At 32.0% G+C, this 20,185-nt stretch overlaps 8 protein-coding genes across 8 annotated transcripts, besides 15 other annotated features; 2 read left to right on the forward strand and 6 right to left on the reverse strand.

Annotated features, from left to right (window-relative positions):
- Positions 1-4,633: part of a mobile genetic element that runs on past the window's edge.
- TVAGG3_0132270 (uncharacterized protein) lies at positions 231-1,363 on the reverse strand (the record flags this gene model as incomplete). Its single annotated transcript, XM_051223987.1, has 1 exon — positions 231-1,363. A coding segment is annotated over one exon (1,133 nt), but the record flags the coding sequence as incomplete, so codon positions are not given.
- TVAGG3_0132280 (phage tail repeat-like family) lies at positions 1,538-2,122 on the reverse strand (the record flags this gene model as incomplete). The annotated part of the gene is made up of 1 exon (XM_051223988.1): positions 1,538-2,122. One exon carries the CDS (start codon positions 2,120-2,122, stop codon positions 1,538-1,540), a length of 585 nt encoding a protein of 194 aa, XP_051108974.1.
- On the reverse strand, positions 2,142-2,294 carry TVAGG3_0132290 (uncharacterized protein; the record flags this gene model as incomplete). The annotated part of the gene is made up of 1 exon (XM_051223989.1): positions 2,142-2,294. The coding sequence occupies one exon, from the start codon at positions 2,292-2,294 to the stop codon at positions 2,142-2,144; it is 153 nt and encodes a 50-aa protein (XP_051108975.1).
- Positions 2,314-2,715, reverse strand: TVAGG3_0132300 (uncharacterized protein; the record flags this gene model as incomplete). The annotated part of the gene is made up of 1 exon (XM_051223990.1): positions 2,314-2,715. The coding sequence occupies one exon, from the start codon at positions 2,713-2,715 to the stop codon at positions 2,314-2,316; it is 402 nt and encodes a 133-aa protein (XP_051108976.1).
- Positions 4,634-5,092: 459 nt separating the features above from the next.
- Positions 5,093-5,569, forward strand: TVAGG3_0132310 (uncharacterized protein; the record flags this gene model as incomplete). The annotated part of the gene is made up of 1 exon (XM_051223991.1): positions 5,093-5,569. A coding segment is annotated over one exon (477 nt), but the record flags the coding sequence as incomplete, so codon positions are not given.
- A 375-nt stretch (positions 5,570-5,944) lies between these two features.
- TVAGG3_0132320 (serine threonine-protein phosphatase family) lies at positions 5,945-6,187 on the reverse strand (the record flags this gene model as incomplete). The annotated part of the gene is made up of 1 exon (XM_051223992.1): positions 5,945-6,187. The coding sequence occupies one exon, from the start codon at positions 6,185-6,187 to the stop codon at positions 5,945-5,947; it is 243 nt and encodes an 80-aa protein (XP_051108978.1).
- Positions 6,188-6,205: 18 nt separating this feature from the next.
- TVAGG3_0132330 (uncharacterized protein) lies at positions 6,206-6,568 on the reverse strand (the record flags this gene model as incomplete). The annotated part of the gene is made up of 1 exon (XM_051223993.1): positions 6,206-6,568. The coding sequence occupies one exon, from the start codon at positions 6,566-6,568 to the stop codon at positions 6,206-6,208; it is 363 nt and encodes a 120-aa protein (XP_051108979.1).
- A 1,340-nt stretch (positions 6,569-7,908) lies between these two features.
- Positions 7,909-8,847: a mobile genetic element.
- A 20-nt stretch (positions 8,848-8,867) lies between these two features.
- Positions 8,868-9,208: a mobile genetic element.
- A 1,435-nt stretch (positions 9,209-10,643) lies between these two features.
- Positions 10,644-10,680: a mobile genetic element.
- Positions 10,644-10,680: a terminal%2Cinverted (terminal inverted repeat of Banshee-A3 transposon ID:TVAGG3_0132360).
- Positions 10,681-11,989: 1,309 nt separating this feature from the next.
- Positions 11,990-12,027: a terminal%2Cinverted (terminal inverted repeat of MuDR-5_TvMULE4 transposon ID:TVAGG3_0132370).
- Positions 11,990-13,549: a mobile genetic element.
- Positions 13,512-13,549: a terminal%2Cinverted (terminal inverted repeat of MuDR-5_TvMULE4 transposon ID:TVAGG3_0132370).
- A 1,424-nt stretch (positions 13,550-14,973) lies between these two features.
- Positions 14,974-15,625: a mobile genetic element.
- A 591-nt stretch (positions 15,626-16,216) lies between these two features.
- Positions 16,217-16,253: a mobile genetic element.
- Positions 16,217-16,253: a terminal%2Cinverted (terminal inverted repeat of Banshee-A3 transposon ID:TVAGG3_0132390).
- Positions 16,254-17,428: 1,175 nt separating this feature from the next.
- Positions 17,429-17,466: a mobile genetic element.
- Positions 17,429-17,466: a terminal%2Cinverted (terminal inverted repeat of Banshee-A3 transposon ID:TVAGG3_0132400).
- A 398-nt stretch (positions 17,467-17,864) lies between these two features.
- Positions 17,865-19,035, forward strand: TVAGG3_0132410 (uncharacterized protein; the record flags this gene model as incomplete). The annotated part of the gene is made up of 1 exon (XM_051223994.1): positions 17,865-19,035. A coding segment is annotated over one exon (1,171 nt), but the record flags the coding sequence as incomplete, so codon positions are not given.
- Positions 19,036-19,715: 680 nt separating this feature from the next.
- Positions 19,716-19,782: a mobile genetic element.
- Positions 19,779-20,185: part of a mobile genetic element that runs on past the window's edge.

The raw sequence follows: 20,185 nt of genomic DNA on the forward strand, positions 1-20,185 counted from the left end.
AACCAATTGGTCCAGTTTGTGGAAATTCAAGTGAGTCTCTTATCTTCTGAGAAACTTCTCCTGTTATCTCATAAACATCGTCGAAGCAACCTGTTTCATATAAAACCTTCTGACCTAACTCAGATGCCCTCCAATACAATTTGACGTCAATTGGATGTCTCAATGGAAGTTTGTTTATAGCATCTTGAAGTTCTTGCAACCTCATTGGAAGTTCTTCTGGTTCAGGTTGGTATCCGAACAATCCAACTCCTTGTGGAACTGTGTACTTCTTTTGTACTAGAACTTTGTCTGGAACAACTTTTGGTCTTGCTAACAGTGAAAAGTTTGTTTCGTCTTTTGGTACAAAAGTTTCTGTCAGCTTGTCATCTGGAATTGGTTCCAACAAACCTTTCTCGAAAAGAATGTTTACAGCTCTGACAATGTTGCACTTGCCTTTTCCGAACAACGGGTGTGTAAGACTTTCGTTCAACATGAAGTGGTTGTGGACAATTACAATCTTCAACCATGGCAATTTGAAGTCAACAACATAGTCGTCATGTGAAGAACCTTTAGCTGTAGGTATGTTGACTCGGATATTGACATTTGCCAACGGTGCAATTTTTGCCAATTGACCTCTGAGAATGTACCTTGTCTTCACACATGACTCAAGATACTTCATTTTCTCATCTGTAACAAGACCAGAGTTCCTGAGACATGTAAGAATACAAGGTTCGTTGACAATTGTTTCAATTGAATTGTAAATTCCATACCTTGTCAAGTCAATGTCAGACTTATTTCTGAACGGGAAGTATCCAGCATGTTGTCTGACTGCTTGAGGGTTAGGTTGGTACCATTCGAACTTGACACTTGCAATTCCTTCAATTGCATTCAAAATGTCTGAGTCGGAGTCAACCATTTGTTCTCTCTTTGTAGTCTTGAAAGCGTCAAGAAGCATTGCAGCTGTTGTGACATTGCCATATGCATAGTAAATGTGACCATCCAAATCTGTTATGGTCAATCTGAGATTGTGTCCTTTCTTATTTCCGTCTTGTATGGCAGCAAGTACACCCATGAAGCCTTCTTTGTTCTTTCCTTCGTCAAAGTTTACTGTAAAGGTTCGACCAGATGTAATTTGACTTCTAACTTCACGATACTTCTCATATGCATATCTTGTTCTTTCCATGGGAGCATGTGCGTCTTCACCTTTTCCTTTTTTCCTTCTCAAAGGATGCAATTGTTCGTCATGTTTCCAGTAGAATCTGGCAAAGCCGTCGTGTCCTTCAACTTGAGGTTCACTAACATCGAAAGGCATGTCCATAAGACGTTCTTCTTCTAACCTCTCTAGTCTGTTTGGATAATTTGCACGTGCTGTTTCCAAATCCATTTCGTAGCGAAGACCAGACAATTTGTCATAGACTTTTATGGGTCTTCCCTTCCTATATTTAAAATTCTTCGAAACTCTCCAACCATATCTTTGCAACTCTGCTTTTATTCTAGCAGATTTTCTATCCATTCTATATGGGGGCATTTTTATAAAAATAAAAAAATATTTTTTTCTTTACTTTACATAACCGCCTGCTGCCATAAGTCTTTGACGCCAACCCATACCAGCTAATGAAGGTTGACTTGGTTTAGTTTCCAAACTAAACTTTGGTTTTGGTTTATCTTCAGTTTTTGGTTTTTCTTCTTCTATCTGTTTTTCGTCACTTTTCGGTTCGGCTGACTTTACTTCACTTGCAGGTCTAGTTGTGTCGTCAACATCTTCATAAATATCATATGCCATTTGTTGTTGTTTTCCTTTCAACTTTTTGTGTTTGTTGTAAAGTTTAGAATATTTTGACTCTAAGTCAATGAGATGTTCTATAATGAACTGTTGGTCAGTGAAGTAAACTTTTCCATCTGTTGTCTCGAAAGCTCCATCAGACTTCAATATTTTATTTGTGAGAGTCTGTTTCTTTTTTGAGATACTTGCCGTTCCATTTTTATGAAAAGTGACTTTGTAGTTAGGGTTTGTATTTCCAGACCTGGCACTTTCTATTATTGAATTTTTCTCTTCATCTGTAAGTTCTTTGACAGGTTTTGACAATGGTTCTGAACTTTTTGTTTGTGGTGTCAAATCTACCGTTTCAACTTCTTCGGTCATTTCATCTCAGTAAAAAATTTTAGTTTGGTTTGTTTTCAACTGGTTGTTGTTGTTTTTTAAGTCGGTCTAAAACTTCCTGAGGTATAGGAAGAACTTGACAAACACGTTGTGTAACTGCTGGAAGCCGACAAATCCATCTTGAACCGATTTGTCTTAAAGCTGTATTGTTCATTTCATCTCAGTAAAAAACTTTACATTCCCCACGTTTGAGGCGGTTGCGGTTGGTTATTGTTTACCCACTGTTGTGCATGGTTATATCCTCTGTTAAAGAATCTTTCACCTTGGTCCATATAGTGTCCTGCTTGGTTATAGTAGTCATTTGCTTTGTTATAATAGTTTCCTGCTTGTCTTCCTACATTGTCCATCCATCCTTGAACTTTTCCTCTTGTTTCAGGATTTGGAATAAGATTTGTTGCATCTCGTGCTACCTCCCAACCTTTCTGTACAGTTTGTATAATAGGTTGTGCTTTCTCTTTCAGTATACCTAATGTACTCAAAATCTTCCTTCCAACTCCAAATACACCTCTGGCTATTGTTCCCACTGCGGGTAAAAATCTAGATGCGACTCCTGCTAATGCGCCAAATAAACCCATTTCTTATGGGTTAAAAAATGACGAATCCAAACAAGGACCCCTATGTTTCTAAGGCAACAAAGAAAGCACTCATGATAAAAATCTTTAGTTCAACACCAAATGCTTGGTTTATGGATATCTTGGAAAACATTCCGAGAGTTAGAGAAGATGGACCACCATACTGGCTAATATTTGTTGGTCAAAACACAAGATACTGTGAAGCCATACCATTATGGTCCAAAGCTATTTTAGATATCTTAGCAGCTTTGACAATATTCGTTGACAAATACCATCCAACAAAACTGACATCTGACTGTGAAAGTTCTTTCAAATCAGACGATATTAAAAACTATCTGCGTTCAAAAAATGTAAACCAATATTTCATTGTCGACCAAAACCATTCTGCTCTTGGTGTCATTGACGGTTGTATAAAAATGTTAAGAGACTTAAACCAACCACAAGGTGGTGAAGCAAATGAAATGTCATATGACGACAAATATAGACACTTCTCCATGGCAAAGATGAGACAAGTTTTAAATATTTACAATAACCGTAAACAAAAAGGTTTGGGAAACCACTCCCCCGAAGAAATGAAAAACAACCCTGACTTAGAGAAAGACTATATATTTAATAATTTAGTCAAAAGAGACAAACAAGAAAGAATGCCGGGCTTCAAACTTCAGAAAGGTGACAAAGTAAAAATAGAAATACCTAAACGCGACCCATATGAAAATACTATTGACTATGACAACAATGGGAACCCGACAGGTACTCACATTCGTGTTCGTAAAAATAGAAGAAAGTATACAAGAGAATATTATGAAGTTTTAGGCAAACATGGCAAAATGTACACACTGCAAGCAGAAGATAAAACTACTATTGTCAGACCTCGTTTCAAACTTGTCAAAGTTCAAGGTGGTATACTTTCAAAGACAGTTCCTAACAAATATAAGACAACTCCTGACGAATATGCTAAAGAAGTGGAACATGACGACTAAGCATTTCTATACCATGCGTAAACTGTCATGTAAGGTGGCATGTAGTCTTTACTTTGTCCCGTTGTTTGCGTATACCCTGAAACGCGATGTGTATGGTTTCCATCTCCCTGAGTGTTACCCCAGAAACAATTTATAGCAAACTGAACGTCGTCTTTAACATCATATCCTTTACCTTTTTTCATTGCTGACCAATCCCAAAATTTATGCTTATGCCAACCTGCTTGAGATGTACTTAAATCTATGTAGTGACTGTGTGCAGGTAAGTTTTCACCTGAAATCGTTTTACTTCCACCTGTTTCCTTTGAAGAGTTTGCACAATACAAAAACCTGTCGACTATTTGAGTCCAAGTTCCAAAACCAAGTACTACTTCTGGTCTGGTAGAGTTCATTGACGTATAAATAGAGCCTATAGGATATAATGTTTGAAGTATTTCTGTCTTTAATGTTTGAAGCTCTGTTTTGTCTGCTTTCTTATCTAACATTGCGGGTAGTTCATATGCTTCAAAGTTTCTGGCATGACTTTCAATGTTCCTGCAACTCTTATCTAAATTGTTAAGAGTATCTTTTACGCTTGTACTCGGATTTTCTAATGGTGCACTTGAACCAAGGTCAAAGTTCAATATTATATCATCTGCTGTAAAAGTTGTAAAACTTGTATGTGTATGAGTCTTATTTGCTTTCTTCTCTAACTCATCGTTAACATATGTTTTATCCGCTTTAAGGTCTAAACATCCTGAAACCCATCCTGTATCGGCTTTAGTTTTTAAAATCTTCGATGTCCGTTCATGGTACCATTCAACCCTTTCTTTCATTTCGTTATCTTTTTCATCCACATATTCCTTATCTGCCTTCTTCTCTAACGCACTAGCCACACATTCCTTATCCGCTTTCTTTTCAAGGCTAACGTTTAAGTCTGTTATTTCAGATATAGAATGTGTATGAGTCTTTTTAGAATATTCTTTGTCAGCTCTTGTCACTTCACTTGACATTTTATTGTCAACATATGTTTTGTCTGCTAGTTCAGGATGAGTATGTTCTTTTGTTGCATAAGCTTTGTTAGCTCTTTCTTCTTCTTTTGCTATTGCATCGTCTACATATTCTTTGTCAGCTTTGTTGTCAACATCTGCTTTCAAAAGAAGTTCAGATATAGGTTTCTCGTTTAAAGTTCCTTTTGTTGGATTTATACAGACAGTATGGTTCTTATTGTCTTGAAACAGAAACTCATCTGTCATTGGGTTTAATGTCAGTTTTAAGTTTCCTTCTTTCAATGACTCAGATATCTTAGAATAGTTTGAAAAGTTTGTTGTGTTCTTATTTAGAGCTTGCATAATGAGTTGTCGGTTGTGTTGTATTTCTCTCATAGACGCTGTTTCTTTCGACATTTTTATTCTAGATAAAATATGCTTTCAATAGAAAAAGAAACTTCTAGAGTTGCTACAACTAAACCATTAGATGAACTTTTTACCAATGTCGGTCAAAAGTTTGAGACAGAGACCGTAAAGCATGAAGGCTATCGTTTTGACTACCCGTTAAGATGGTTAAGAGACCCATCTGTCACAAAAGCTATTGGCTTTCGTAGAATGAAGTTCATTTCAGAAGCCATACATGGTTTCCCATTTACGGTCGGTTTTGAAGTTCGATACTATAACAAAGAAAAACGTATGTATGAGAAATTTGAACAGGGAAAACTTTTACAAGTGAATTTGCTTGTAAACTTAGAAACAACTCTTCAAGCTTTTCAAGAAAAAATAAACGATATCTATCTCGAATATGCAAAACAGTACAACATTGACGAAGGAGAGTACCATCTCGATATTATATATGACAGGAAAAATGCAACTGTTAAAATCAATAGAATAGAAGACCTTGGAGAAAACGTTTATATTTCTACAAAATATAACAACTTGGCATGGTATAGATTTTTGAGGATGTTAAATCAGCCTGCAGCATATCCAGTACACCCAGACTTTTATGAAGTCGAAAACCCTAATGGAACATATGAAAATGTTTTCGACCCAGCTGCTATTATTGTTCATGCTTCATTTTCTGGTGCGCAAAACTCTTTCTTATGCTTGGCAAATGACTTTTACGAAAAACCTACAAAGCTATATGAACCACCAAGTGGAAGTATTTCAGACTTTCAAGTATGGTTTACTACAGATGGAAGAAAAAGAATAATTCCATTATACCATGCGTTTTACTTAGAACTTAGTTTCATATACAACTACTATCGAACGGTAAAAATATAATTTTTAATACGGTTGAGGTGTTGGATTTGGTTGCCAACTAGACTGTGGTGCAGGTTCAGGCTGTTGTATAACAGGAGCTTGTTCTTCTGGTTCAGGGTCTTTAGGTATAATACCAACGAACTGACCTACTCTTTTACCAATATTTTTGACTCCGTTCCAAATTCCTCTTCCTACGGTTTTTATTCCATTCCATATACCTCTTCCAACATTTCGAAAGAAGTTTCCTATCTTACTGAAGAAACCCATTTTACTATATGTAAAAATCTAATGTCCGCCTAGTCTCTTACGTTTCCTTCTGAGTTCCATAGCATTCTTTAACTGGAGCTCATACATTCTGTTTCTCCTCTGGTAGAAAACATATTCTGGGTCAACTCCTGTGTTCGCGTCATCTGCATAAAGTTGTTTATATCCCACTTCAGGGTTTGTATAAAACTCTTTCCATCTCATATTTGCATACCATGGTGGCAAACCTAACGCAGCGTCATTTGACATGGCAGTTTGCATTTGTACATCTGTTGGCACTTGACCATAGTTTGCCATTGCAGTTTGTATTCTAACTTCATTTGGAATATTCTCTGGGTTTGGTTGTCCAGGTTGCTGTGCATTCGCTAAGTTCTGTGCGTCCATTTAATATTAGATAAAAATATCTCTTACGAGTACATATGCTGAACATTTGCAGGCATTGGTTCATCTTCATATTCTCTGTACTTTTCTGCCACGTCAAATAAATAAATGACACAATGGAAAAAACCTAAAACAAGTAGTCCTATTTCAAACCACATTTACTTACTAATAAAATTTCTTTGTTATGACACTTTCTCCGGTTTATAGGACCTCTCTCATATTCTATCTTGTCATATCTAAACTCATAGTCATGTATGTCCTCTAACCATCTCATAACGGTTTCCAAACCACTTTTATCGGATGTAAAGTAAAAGCATGGATGGTTATGTATAACGTCTAAAGTTTCTAAAGAGTCTCTCAAAGTCCAGTCTACTTGGTATTGAAAATCCCATGTGTTATAGAACGGCGGGTCCACTATAAAGAAAACATTTTCCTTGTCTTTATATTTTTCATACAACTCTGTCCAATGACATCTCACAAACTCTATACCCTCAATATATTTTTCTATGTCCTCTTTGAAAACATTTGTATAGTTAAGATATAAAACTTTTGACATAAGTGTTTCAATGTCATGAACTCTTATAGCACCACTATATAATAGTCTAGCAGATATACTATCCCAGTCTATATATTCTGCTTTTTTCAAAACCTCTCTCACAATATTTTTCTTATCTAATGGTATACGTTCCATCTTACCTATAGGTATCTTTTCTTTTAACTCACTCAATATTTTGTTTGTGTCTGGTATATGTTTGAGACGGTTCATATAGTTGTCGAAGTCATTGCATATAATCTTTGAGTCAGGAAATATTGTATGGCACAAATGGGATATATAGAAACTTCCACCGAACAAGTCTACAAATGTTAGACCATTCGGTAGTTTCTTAAGTTCTCTCAATAGAATATCTTTACATCTACTCTTATTTCCAAAGAAGGGTAACGGTGGTTTTGTAAAATTCATTTTATATATATAATAAAAATGTTTTTTCCTGAAAAGTGACAGAAAAGGCTTCTCAAAGTATACTTCCTTGGAACGCCTGTAACTTTTCCTGTAGCGACGATAGACCCTTACTTGTCCGGACAAAGTTATACTAAACATCTTCAGGGCTAGAAGGGGCGCAGCCCCTGGAAGCCCCACTACCTTTTTTTTTTTAATTTGGATTATAAATAAATAGGCTAATACAATATTTAAAAATGAGAAAAAATAACTTTTCAAAGAACTTTTCATAATCTCAAAGAAAATTTTTTATTCAATAATTATATAAATTAATTAACATTCATAATGAAATTGGATTTTTTTATAAAAAATTGGTCCTACTTAACTTTTTGAGAGAATTTGGCTTTCTCGTAAACGAAAAAGGGATTTGACGGAGTCAAATCCCCGCTCACAAAAAGTGGACTTTACATGTCAAATTTTATATGCATGTAATGTCCACTTTTATGAGTTTTAGGAAGGAATTGGAAGCCATGAGTTACTGACATTGCATCAGTATCTCATAGCCTCCAATTCCTTCAAAAAATGGGAGAAACTTTGTCCGAATAGTTTAACATTCGGACAAAGTTTCTCCCATTTTAAGAAGGAATTGGAGGGTAAGAGATATACCATATGAATGTATATCTCTTACCCTCCAATTCCTTCTAGAAAGTGTCCAAACTTTGGGTTAATTGCAAAGTATTAACCCAAAGTTTGGACACTTTCAAGTGGAGATGGAAGGCTTTGGGGTATATATTAATACAATATACCTCAAAGCCTTCCATCTCCACTACAAATGGGAGAAACTTTGTCCGAATAGTTTAACATTCGGACAAAGTTTCTCCCATATTTCAATGTAATTGCTACCTGTGAGGTACTGACTTGAAGTCAGTGCTTCACAGGTAGCAATATCCAAAAATTTAAAAACATTTTATCAGTTCGTTAGAGAACTAGAGCCTCCTAGGTACTGAACCAGAATCAGTGCCTAGGGGACTCTAGTGATCTATATAAATCTGAGAAACTTTGAGGAAATTGTTCGACATTTCCTCAAAGTTTCTCAGCAATTTAGCGAGGAATGTTCGTTATCGTGTAGATATTTATAATATATACATAATAACAAACATTCCCCGCTAAAAGATGTAAAATCTTATAAGAAATAATTGCAAAAGAATAACAAATTGCAACAAATTTTATATGAAACTGAACCTTATGAGGTAGTGATTCAAGATCACCGCCTCATAAGATTCAGTTTCAATCTCAAGTATCTCAAAAGTAAGGCTCTATTTTTTGCCATGTAAAGTGTCACTTTTCCTGTCCAAATGATAAGTTATTCAGAGAAAGTTTCCCAGCTATCAAGAGGGAATTGTTCCTTATGAGGTATATAGTTATAATGTATACCTCATAAGGAACAATTCCCTCCTTAAAACGAGAAAACTTGTTCGAAATTGTTTATCATTTCGAACAAGTTTTCTCGTTTTTAATAAGAAACTAAAGGCTATGAGGCACTGATTATATATTAGTGCCTCACAGCCTTTAGTTTCTAATAGATAGCTGGGAAACTTTCTCCAAATGATAAGTTATTCAGAGAAAGTTTCCCAGCTATCAAGAGGGAATTGTTCCTTATGAGGTATATAGTTATAATGTATACCTCATAAGGAACAATTCCCTCATTAAAATCGTAGATATTTTTTACTTATTACTCATGCTTTCAAAATCACAATCCTCTGAAAAGTTATTTTTTATTAAGAATTTAGAATTTTGATAAATACCTTTTTTCAATTTGATATAATACTTATATATTTTCAAAAAGACATTTTGAAAAGATATCTCAAAAGTTCTCTGAAAACCTATTTTTGATTAATTTTGAGAAATATCCGTATTAAATTAATCAATAAATTCATTCAACACTACTTTAATTTTTAAATTCAAAAAATTATATGTGCTTCTTAAAATGTCTCACAAAAATTTTATTATAAAATTATATACAATATTAAAAATCCCACAACATTTTTTACTTTACATAATCGTACTTCCTCGACGATTAATTTCCCCTCAATTCCTATCGTTGACCGAACTTAGCATGCAACAATTTTCTAATATATAACTATTTTATATAAAAATCAAATTCAATGATCTTAAAAGCGAAGGATAAACCTCAAAATTTACGAATATAATGAGTGGGAATATAATGCTTATCTATCATAAAACCATATGAAATATTAATTTTTGCTTTACGCCTAATTTTTGACGACAATTAGCAAAAAATGTTAAATGTTAACACTCAGTCCATTTGAATATGAAAAATAAAATTGACTTTGATTAAATGTTTTTATTTATCATGCAATTCTTCTTGCGACCAAAGATTTGAATAAAATTTCAAAAAATAAGATAGCTTAAAAAATAATATACGGTAGTGTTTACTAATAGATGAATAGTATATAAATTCTATTAAAATGGATTTGATCCAAAAAAATATAAAACCAAAAATAATTGTTATAATTTAAATGAAGAAGTAATTTAAAACGATTTTATTTATGATCAAATTTTATATATTTTTTTGGATCAAATCCATTTTAATAGAATTTATATACTATTCATCTATTAGTAAACACTACCGTATATTATTTTTAAGCTATCTTATTTTTTGAACTTTTATTCAAATCTTTGGTCGCAAGAAGAATTGCATGATAAATAAAAACATTTAATCAAAGTCAATTTTATTTTTCATATTCAAATGGACTGAGTGTTAACATTTAACATTTTTTGCTAATTGTCGTCAAAAATTAGGCGTAAAGCAAAAATTGATATTTCATATGGTTTTATGATAGATAAGCATTATATTCCCACTCATTATATTCGTAAATTTTGAGGTTTATCCTTCGCTTTTAAGATCATTGAATTTGATTTTTATATAAAATAGTTATATATTAGAAAATAATATGAGTTTATGTGATATTATTTTTCAGAAGATTTCATTCTATATGCCTATGAAAAGTACTCTCAAAACTAACTTTTTCCTAATTATAATTAAATCTAGAATATTGTATTATGCTTAGTATTATTTCATTTTTCTCATTCAATTTAGAATTTACAAATGTCAAAAAATTGAGAGCTGTCACTTTTGATGAATTTCTCTTTATTACAAAAGATTTGATGAGTGCGGGAGCGCATTTGTTAATGAACCAAACTTACCGTGAACAAAATTTTGATCGTCTTGTGTCAGAATGCAGACTTGATAATTCAGGAGCAAATATGGCAAATGTCGAGGAGATGCCAGAAGATATTAAGTCCCAATATATATTCACAGATGAAGATATTGCCAGTATTACGACCGATCTTATGTATTTAGTTGGTTGGCACGAAGATCAGGTATTTTCAGTTTGGGGAAGATTAATAAAATACAATCACACACAACCATTAAGTGTTTTTGAACCTTACAGCAAAGATTTTCCGCGTAATGGAGTGGAAAATTTAAGACAAAAACTGGATCAAATTATTGAAATAAAAGCTCCAGTTCCTTTTTCAGAAAATAGGGGCTATTGCCCATCTCAAGCATACGAAACACAGTTACAAAAAGTGCCGATGGCCAAAACACCTCTTTATGAGAATTTCAATGACATACTACAATTCGCAAACTCAAATTCCTCTTCTTCTACAGAAAACTCTACAACTACAGATTCTACATCTCAAGGAATTCAATCTCAAAATTCAAATTTTCCAAATGAAAATTTGGAAAATTCCCAAAATGCAGAATCAACTGATGATTTTCAATCATTAATAACGCCAATACAAGAAGATCATTTTCCTTCTGCCAACGAACTAAAACAAGGGTTTGATATTGCCCATGATGTTTTAATTAGTCCGCCACCTGAGAATCAACATCCAGAAATTGATGAAGAAGAGACACAAAAAGCAATTTATCTATTACAAAACTTAGACTTTCCTAAGAAATAAAATTATTTAATTTATTTTTGTTTGTTTTTTAATTAAACATGTATATGTATTAACATTTCCTTTTTTAATACCTTTCCAACTTCTATTAGTAACAAACACATAACTAATTTGAAGATTTAGCGTTATGAAGAAGTATCCAAGTAATAACGTCAATAATGCATTTGCGATAGGATATAATTGCACCAAAGGTTAAAACTTGTATAAAGAATGAAAAATGAAATTTAATATAATTTTTTTCGAAAAAAATCCATGCTTGGCTAGATTTTCATAGTTATTGAATATGCATTACTGACATCTTGTAAAAGATGCCGATCAAGGCTTTCAAGATTGCTAAATTTCTCGATTAAAATTTACATTTTTTTATTTGTGTTTAATTACATTTTACAGTTTGCAGACTTACATAAAATCCGCAACATAGTGGTTATTTAATATTTGCCCCACAGTATTGTAGTTTGAAATTTACGATAAGATTATAATTGATAAAGTAAGGTTTTGTCGAGTGGGGGACAAACTCGCCCATTGTCACTTTTTCATTAACCTTAAACTTGTAATTTTCATTATTTTTAATTAACCTTATTTCTTTCCCAATTCCTGATTTATTTTATTCACTTACTATTAAAAGTCACATTTTAATAAAATATAATAATTTATTTATAGCATTTTTTACTATACTGTAATAAAAAATTAATTATAATAAATTAAATGTTTATTAAATCAAATGTTTTCTTTGCAATAATATTTTTAATGTTGAGTAAACAATGTTGGGATCAAGTGTATCATTTTTCAGACCTTTCTGAACAGCTTCAAGCATACTGATGCATTCGACTTTTTTAAATTGTGTCATTTCTTCGAAATCTCTTGTGACTTTTTTGATAACTTTAACACTTCTCTCTGAATCCAGACCTTTAATTTGCAACTTAATCAGGAATGAAGGAACAACACTGGAATATAACTCGATGACAAGTTCATCGAGTCGAAGATTTGGTTGTACACCACTTGTATGTGCCGGATACCATTGTGTCAAATTTTTTCTGAAATTAACTTTAAAAGTACTAAGTAAGATCATGAGATATAGCAATATATGTTTAAACCAACTTATATTTTGGTTGTACACCACTTGTATGTGCCGGATACCATTGTGTCAAATTTTTTCTGAAATTAACTTTAAAAGTACTAAGTAAGATCATGAGATATAGCAATATATGTTTAAACCAACTTATATTTTGGTTGTACACCACTTGTATGTGCCGGATACCATTGTGTCAAATTTTTTCTGAAATTAACTTTAAAAGTACTAAGTAAGATCATGAGATATAGCAATATATGTTTAAACTAACTTATATTTTGGTTGTACACCACTTGTATGTGCCGGATACCATTGTGTCAAATTTTTTCTGAAATTAACTTTAAAAGTACTAAGTAAGATCATGAGATATAGCAATATATGTTTAAACCAACTTATATTTTGGTTGTACACCACTTGTATGTGCCGGATACCATTGTGTCAAATTTTTTCTGAAATTAACTTTAAAAGTACTAAGTAAGATCATGAGATATAGCAATATATGTTTAAACCAACTTATATTTTGGTTGTACACCACTTGTATGTGCCGGATACCATTGTGTCAAATTTTTTCTGAAATTAACTTTAAAAGTACTAAGTAAGATCATGAGATATAGCAATATATGTTTAAACCAACTTATATTTTGGTTGTACACCACTTGTATGTGCCGGATACCATTGTGTCAAATTTTTTCTGAAATTAACTTTAAAAGTACTAAGTAAGATCATGAGATATAGCAATATATGTTTAAACCAACTTATATTTTGGTTGTACACCACTTGTATGTGCCGGATACCATTGTGTCAAATTTTTTCTGATATTAACTTTAAAAGTACTAAGTAAGATCATTTATTTTTGCATAATATAATGCCAATATGGTTTCTTTTGATTTTATTTCATTTATAAGCAAATCAGATTTACCCAAAAACTCCACTCCATAAGCGTTCATTTGCTAAATTAAAAAGTGACAATGGGCTAGTCTGTCCCTTTCTCAGGTTTTGTCATTAATGCATCTTATAAACTTTCATTGATAAATATGGATAGATAAGTTCTGTGTTCAAAAGTAAGCATTTTTTTAAAACGCGCAATTATATCAAGAACGACTATCATAAATTCATGAGTATCGATGATTTTCGTTTAGGATGGACTTAATCGGCTTGATTGATATACATATTTTAAAATGGCATAGCTTTGTGCATGTTATGTCAAGCATTGTGCCAAACCAATTTAAAATGAAACAAATTATTTTAAAGAAACTATATATGAACTATTCGAACACTTTATATTAATGTAGGGAGCTATAAATTTAAATATTCTAAAAATTTATTTATTTGTTAAGAGTTCGGAACAAATTTATTATTGAATATATAGGAAATCAAATAATTATGCATAATCGCATAAAAAAATGCTGAAACAATGAAAAGAAAAAAATAGTTGCCCAATAGAAAAAGTCGAACTCATACCCCTACCCATTGAGTTATCCTCACTTTCAAATTTCGATCGAAAAAAAGGTATTTAATCGCGTAACTCGCACCGTTTAGTCGTATTTCGAAGTTCTATATAGTATTAAAGATTAAGTTACATTATGTACAAAATAACTTTTTATTGTTATTTGATTTTGATAGCATTATTAGCTGAATATGAAAAATCTCGTAGAAATAATCATTTCATTCAGACATAAGTATTGGATTGTTTCCCAACAAGCATAATAACACACGTTTCATATTATAATTTATTTCATTTATGTACAAAATTTAGATAACGATATCAAATAAAAAAACTGTGGCCTTTTTTACTTCAAACTATCATGAAGTGTAACCAAATTGGGTGAGTATTCTTGCTATCAGTATGACATGAAAAAGTGAACGACAAAAATTGAAGATATTGTAGTTAACTCTGATTTTTTTAATTGCAAACACATCTATAATTTGTTTAAATATCATTTATTATATCAAAATCGAAAAATTCGTTTTTGGAAATCTTTGAATTTATGAGAAGTTCTACAAAGACACTTACAAATATAGCGTTTGCAATAAAAAGGCTCTTTAATCTTCTTCATCCTTGCTCAGAAACTTCTACTGGTTACCTTACGGGTAACCTGCAAAGCTGCTTCCAAGGCATCGAGAAAATAACGTATTTTCGTGAGACTAGTTTTGAAAGAAAAAAAAGACGGCGATAATTTTGTATTGTTTTGTTATTCGGCCGAATGGCGGGTACGAAGTAGCCGCCATTCGGCCCCAAAAATGGCGTATTATTCTATTTTTAAACGGTCATGGCGTAAAACCGTCGCATCCCTACAATGTTAAGTATCAAAAAGAAAGGAGGTCTGATATAGACAACATATATCGTTGAAGGTTGAAAAAATCTCTAATATTTGAGCCCAAAATTTCAAATTTTAATTTTTTGAAAAAAGAGGCCACCCGTATGTACGTTTATTTGAGAGGAGGAGGATTATATTTTTGAAAGGGTGAAACATTATGAATATGTTAATTATATAATAATATGTATTATTATAAAAAAGAAAAAATAAAGCATGTTAAAATTTTTCTTTCTTGATTTTTTACAAAATCTACTTAGAATTATGCAAAATATGACTAAATAATTATAAATTTCAAGTTAAATTTTAATTTTGATAAATAATTTAAATTTCAAAATATCAAGTTCAGTTCGACTATGTATGTAGTAATTCCTCAATAAAGTGTCAAAACCCTATTAAAATATATGAACATTTTCAACATTTTAATGTTTTTATTTAAAAATTTGATGGAATATGAGCTTCAAACAATTATTATGTAAATAAAAATAATTAAATATATGTATTTATTCGTATTACAACCGTAGTAAGTTGATTCTTCCTTTCTTCTACAGAGATTTGAATTTGATTTCGAATTGTAAAGAGATTCAAAGGGAAAATACTAGCGGATAAAAACTACCTCCATGAAAGAGTCATAATGGAGTCAAGTTGTATTTTTTGATATTTTTTGCTTTTCGAGCCTAAATAGGTAGCCAAGATAATGCCTAAAATAAGGTTCTAAATTCTGAAGTTTACATGATCCTCTCGTGTGCACCCTTAATATCAAAATATTTTACTAAAATTCTTTTCCTGCCATCATTTATTCCTTTTTACATATCTTATATAAAATCCAACATCATATTTACTTGCTTTGTTGTTATTTTTAGAATAATTTTCCGCAATTTCTCTCATAGGATCCTTAGTTCTCTCATTCAAAAACCTTATCACAATATTTGTATGCTCATTTAAATATTGAATTCTTTCAATTTCATTTGAATTTTGATTTTGTTAGCTCAGAAATTTTTTTCTTTCTTTCAAATTTGAATTGTCCAAACTTTGACTGATTAATTATAAAAACTTTGTATCTTTGATTCCATTACATCGTTGAATTATTTTAAATCAATTTCTCATCGGCTCGCCTTTCCCTATTTAAATTATTTAATTTTATAAATATATTTTATGCATTTATCTATGACATCAGCTTTATTTCATATTTCAGTTTCCCTTATTATACCAAGTCTAATTCTTTAATTTTGCTGCGGTTCAAAAATATTAATTTATTTTTACATAAAATATATTTAATTCTAGATTGCCAGATCTAAAAATCCAAAAATATAATGGATGTATAATAATCAATATAAATACTGTAATAAACAGAAATTCATCAAAAGTGACAGCTCTCAATTTTTTGACATTTGTAAATTCTAAATTGAATGAGAAAAATGAAATAATACTAAGCATAATACAATATTCTAGATTTAATTATAATTAGGAAAAAGTTAGTTTTGAGAGTACTTTTCATAGGCATATAGAATGAAATCTTCTGAAAAATAATATCACATAAACTCATATTATTTTCTAATATATAACTATTTTATATAAAAAATCAAATTCAATGATCTTAAAAGCGAAGGATAAACCTCAAAATTTACGAATATAATGAGTGGGAATATAATGCTTATCTATCATAAAACCATATGAAATATCAATTTTTGCTTTACGCCTAATTTTTGACGACAATTAGCAAAAAATGTTAAATGTTAACACTCAGTCCATTTGAATATGAAAAATAAAATTGACTTTGATTAAATGTTTTTATTATCATGTAATTCTTCTTGCGACCAAAGATTTGAATAAAATTTCAAAAATAAGATAGCTTAAAAAATAATATACGGTAGTGTTTACTAATAGATGAATAGTATATAAATTCTATTAAAATGGATTTGATCCAAAAAAATATAAAACCAAAAATAATTGTTATAATTTAAATGAAGAAGTAATTTAAAACGATTTTATTTATGATCAAATTTTATATATTTTTTTGGATCAAATCCATTTTAATAGAATTTATATACTATTCATCTATTAGTAAACACTACCGTATATTATTTTTAAGCTATCTTATTTTTTGAACTTTTATTCAAATCTTTGGTCGCAAGAAGAATTGCATGATAAATAAAAACATTTAATCAAAGTCAATTTTATTTTTCATATTCAAATGGACTGAGTGTTAACATTTAACATTTTTTGCTAATTGTCGTCAAAAATTAGGCGTAAAGCAAAAATTGATATTTCATATGGTTTTATGATAGATAAGCATTATATTCCCACTCATTATATTCGTAAATTTTGAGGTTTATCCTTCGCTTTTAAGATCATTGAATTTGATTTTTATATAAAATAGTTATATATTAGAAAATAATATGAGTTTATGTGATATTATTTTTCAGAAGATTTTGTGTTCTTCTTCAAAATTTTATTTTTTATTAAAAAGAATCTTTACAAAATATACATTTACTTTAATTAATATTTAAAAACGTGCTCTATCAAAAGTTCCAAAAATTCAATATTTTAGCTTTTCTGAGGTGTCACTTTTGATGAATTTCTGTTTACAACAATACTGAATATTTTTTAATTTTGTTTTATAATACAAATATTTACTCTCAAATTTAATATTTTTAATTATGCCAGTACAAAAAATTCTAATTGCAACATATAATTGTTATTCATTTATTTGCATAATATTTTTTAGAGGTTCATCACCACATAAAATATGTTTTTATTTTATTTTCAAACAATGTAGTATGACAAGTATCAAAACTTAAAATTAGACATTACATATTAGATCATATTTAAATTCCAACTTTTTTGCGATTCATTATCTGCATAAAATATGATTTTAAATTTGAATAAAATTGAATAGGTTCTCAATTTTATCTATTCAAATAAGTTTTTCATAGTATTTCTGAATATCTTTCAAAATTTCAGAGTATTTTCTCACAATCTTCAAAAAAAATGAACTTATATACTCTAATCGATCCTTCTTGGCTTGTTAGAGCTAAAGAAGAATTTGACCAATCCAAACCTCTCAATAACATTCTCAAAAATGTACCACTCATCAACCACACAACAAAAGAGCACATAGACAAAATAACCTTCTACAAATCATTACTGTGTAATCGTTTGATTACCATCAAACAATTCTACGAGCATACTACTAAGGCAGAGACATTCAAGTCCCTCTATATACGACACCATTCAATACTTATTGAATGTATTACTATTATTCAAAGACGCGACGAAGATTTACTAGACCAATATCTCCAAGACTTGGTCCCTGGTCACGACCGATCCCAAATAATATCACCACCAATTTCTTTTACTAATCTTCTCACTAATCGTTCTTCTACGCAAAGTACTGATCAACAACAAAGCGCTACACCACTACATGCTGCACCACAGCGACCACAACAAAGCGCTACACCACTACATGCTGCACCACAACGCCAGCCACAACAAAGCGCTACACCACTACATGCTGCACCACAACGCCAGCCACAACAAAGCGCTACACCACTACATGCTGCACCACAACGCCAGCCACAACGCCTACCTCATCAAGATGTTGCACCACTACATTCTGCACAATTAAATCCACCTCCTCACCCAAAACTTGGCAGGCCTAAGAGATCCGTGCCTCCTACTCTTAAGCAGACTATCTTAGCATTATTCGAACAGCATGGTCGTCATGGAGTTTCCCAAACTTATGAGCTCTTAACAGCAGATATTGCTTATGCGCAATCCCATTTAATTGATTTTCAAAATATGAAGTCTGGCAATATCCCCCATCCTACACCTACGCAGCAGTGGTTCGAAAACATTAATCGGGCGCACCAGCTTAACAATATCACAAACTACATCCCCTGTGAATTAAATCCCGATGATCCACCAGTTTCATATCCCCAGCAGCTTCTCAATATTCAGTATCTCCCCGATCCCCTCCCTCAGATGCCCTCTCACCATATGGTTCAGCGTGTCTTTGAAGAACTCGGAAAGATGGAGCGGCGTGGACCCAGAAAGCCAAAAGGAAGAACCCGGTATGTGGCGTGCCTACCCAATCAAATCTGGCACGTCGACATACACTTCCTTCATGGGAACAGGAACGAGATCCTCTACGCCGCAATAGATGATGCCACTCGGTTGGTCATGGAGTGGCAGCATCTTTCTTCAAAGCACGCCACACAAACTGTGAAGGTTGTAGAGAGGGCTATCCGCAGATTTGGAAAGCCCCACACAATTTGGTCTGATAATGGAGGGGAAAATCGGGAGTATTTCTGAGGGCAATGAGGGTAAAAGGAATCAGAAATGTATACATTACCCCTCATTGCCCTTATCAGAATGGTAAAATTGAGAGGCTGTGGCCTGGAATTGAGAAAAAAGGATTATCGTGAAACAAAATTCACGCATGGGTGATGAGATACAACACAAAGCCTCATAGAGCTTTGCCAACCCACAGAGTAAATGGGAAACTTATACATTATAGCCCTGAAGAAATGTGGATGAAAGGCCCAAAATGGGAACCTGGCATGCCGGCAAAATGGATCATTGATGATAAGGAATATGACTTTTTGCCAGGTTCTGTTCAAGCTAAAGAATTTCCAGAGTTAGAATGTGGAGAAGAAGAAGAAGAGAGAAGCGAAGAAGAAAGGAGCGAAGAAGAAGAGAAGCACGAAGAAGAAAAATGTGAAGAAGAAGAGATATACGAAGAGGACATTTTAGAATGTGATGACTATGAAAGCCCATACGAAGAAGAAAGTTGTGAAGAAGATGAAATTGAAAAAATTATTCCGAATAAATGTCACTTTTTCTATTTTTGACATGTAAAGTTGTCACTTTTCTGTCAAACCGTTTTTATCCTTTTCGTTTACAACATTCCTGTTCTTTTACTGGTGGGTCTCAATTTTTTGATTCCGTTTGCTTTTCAATGAAATTTACACATTTAGCTATTAATTCTTGATTCGTTATCGAAAGTACATCGGGTTTAGGTTCTGATTTTATTTCAGCGCTCTGCGCCAAGACCGAAGGTCCTGATTTAGGTTCTGATTTCGTTTCAGATGGAGGAGGTTTAATATCTATTTTATCAGTTTCCGAATTCGTTAATGGAACTCTTCTTTTTCTTACATAAATTTTTCCATCTTTACTTGTTGATACATAATATAATGGATACTGAATTCCTCTTGCATCATTTAATATAATCGATTGTCTCTCAGATTTTAATAGGCTCATATTTAATTCAAATAAAATTTTTAAATTTTGAATTTTTTATCGGTAATCAA

Source organism: Trichomonas vaginalis, chromosome IV, assembly GCF_026262505.1.
Source record: "Trichomonas vaginalis G3 chromosome IV, whole genome shotgun sequence".
NCBI lineage: Eukaryota > Parabasalia > Trichomonadida > Trichomonadidae > Trichomonas > Trichomonas vaginalis.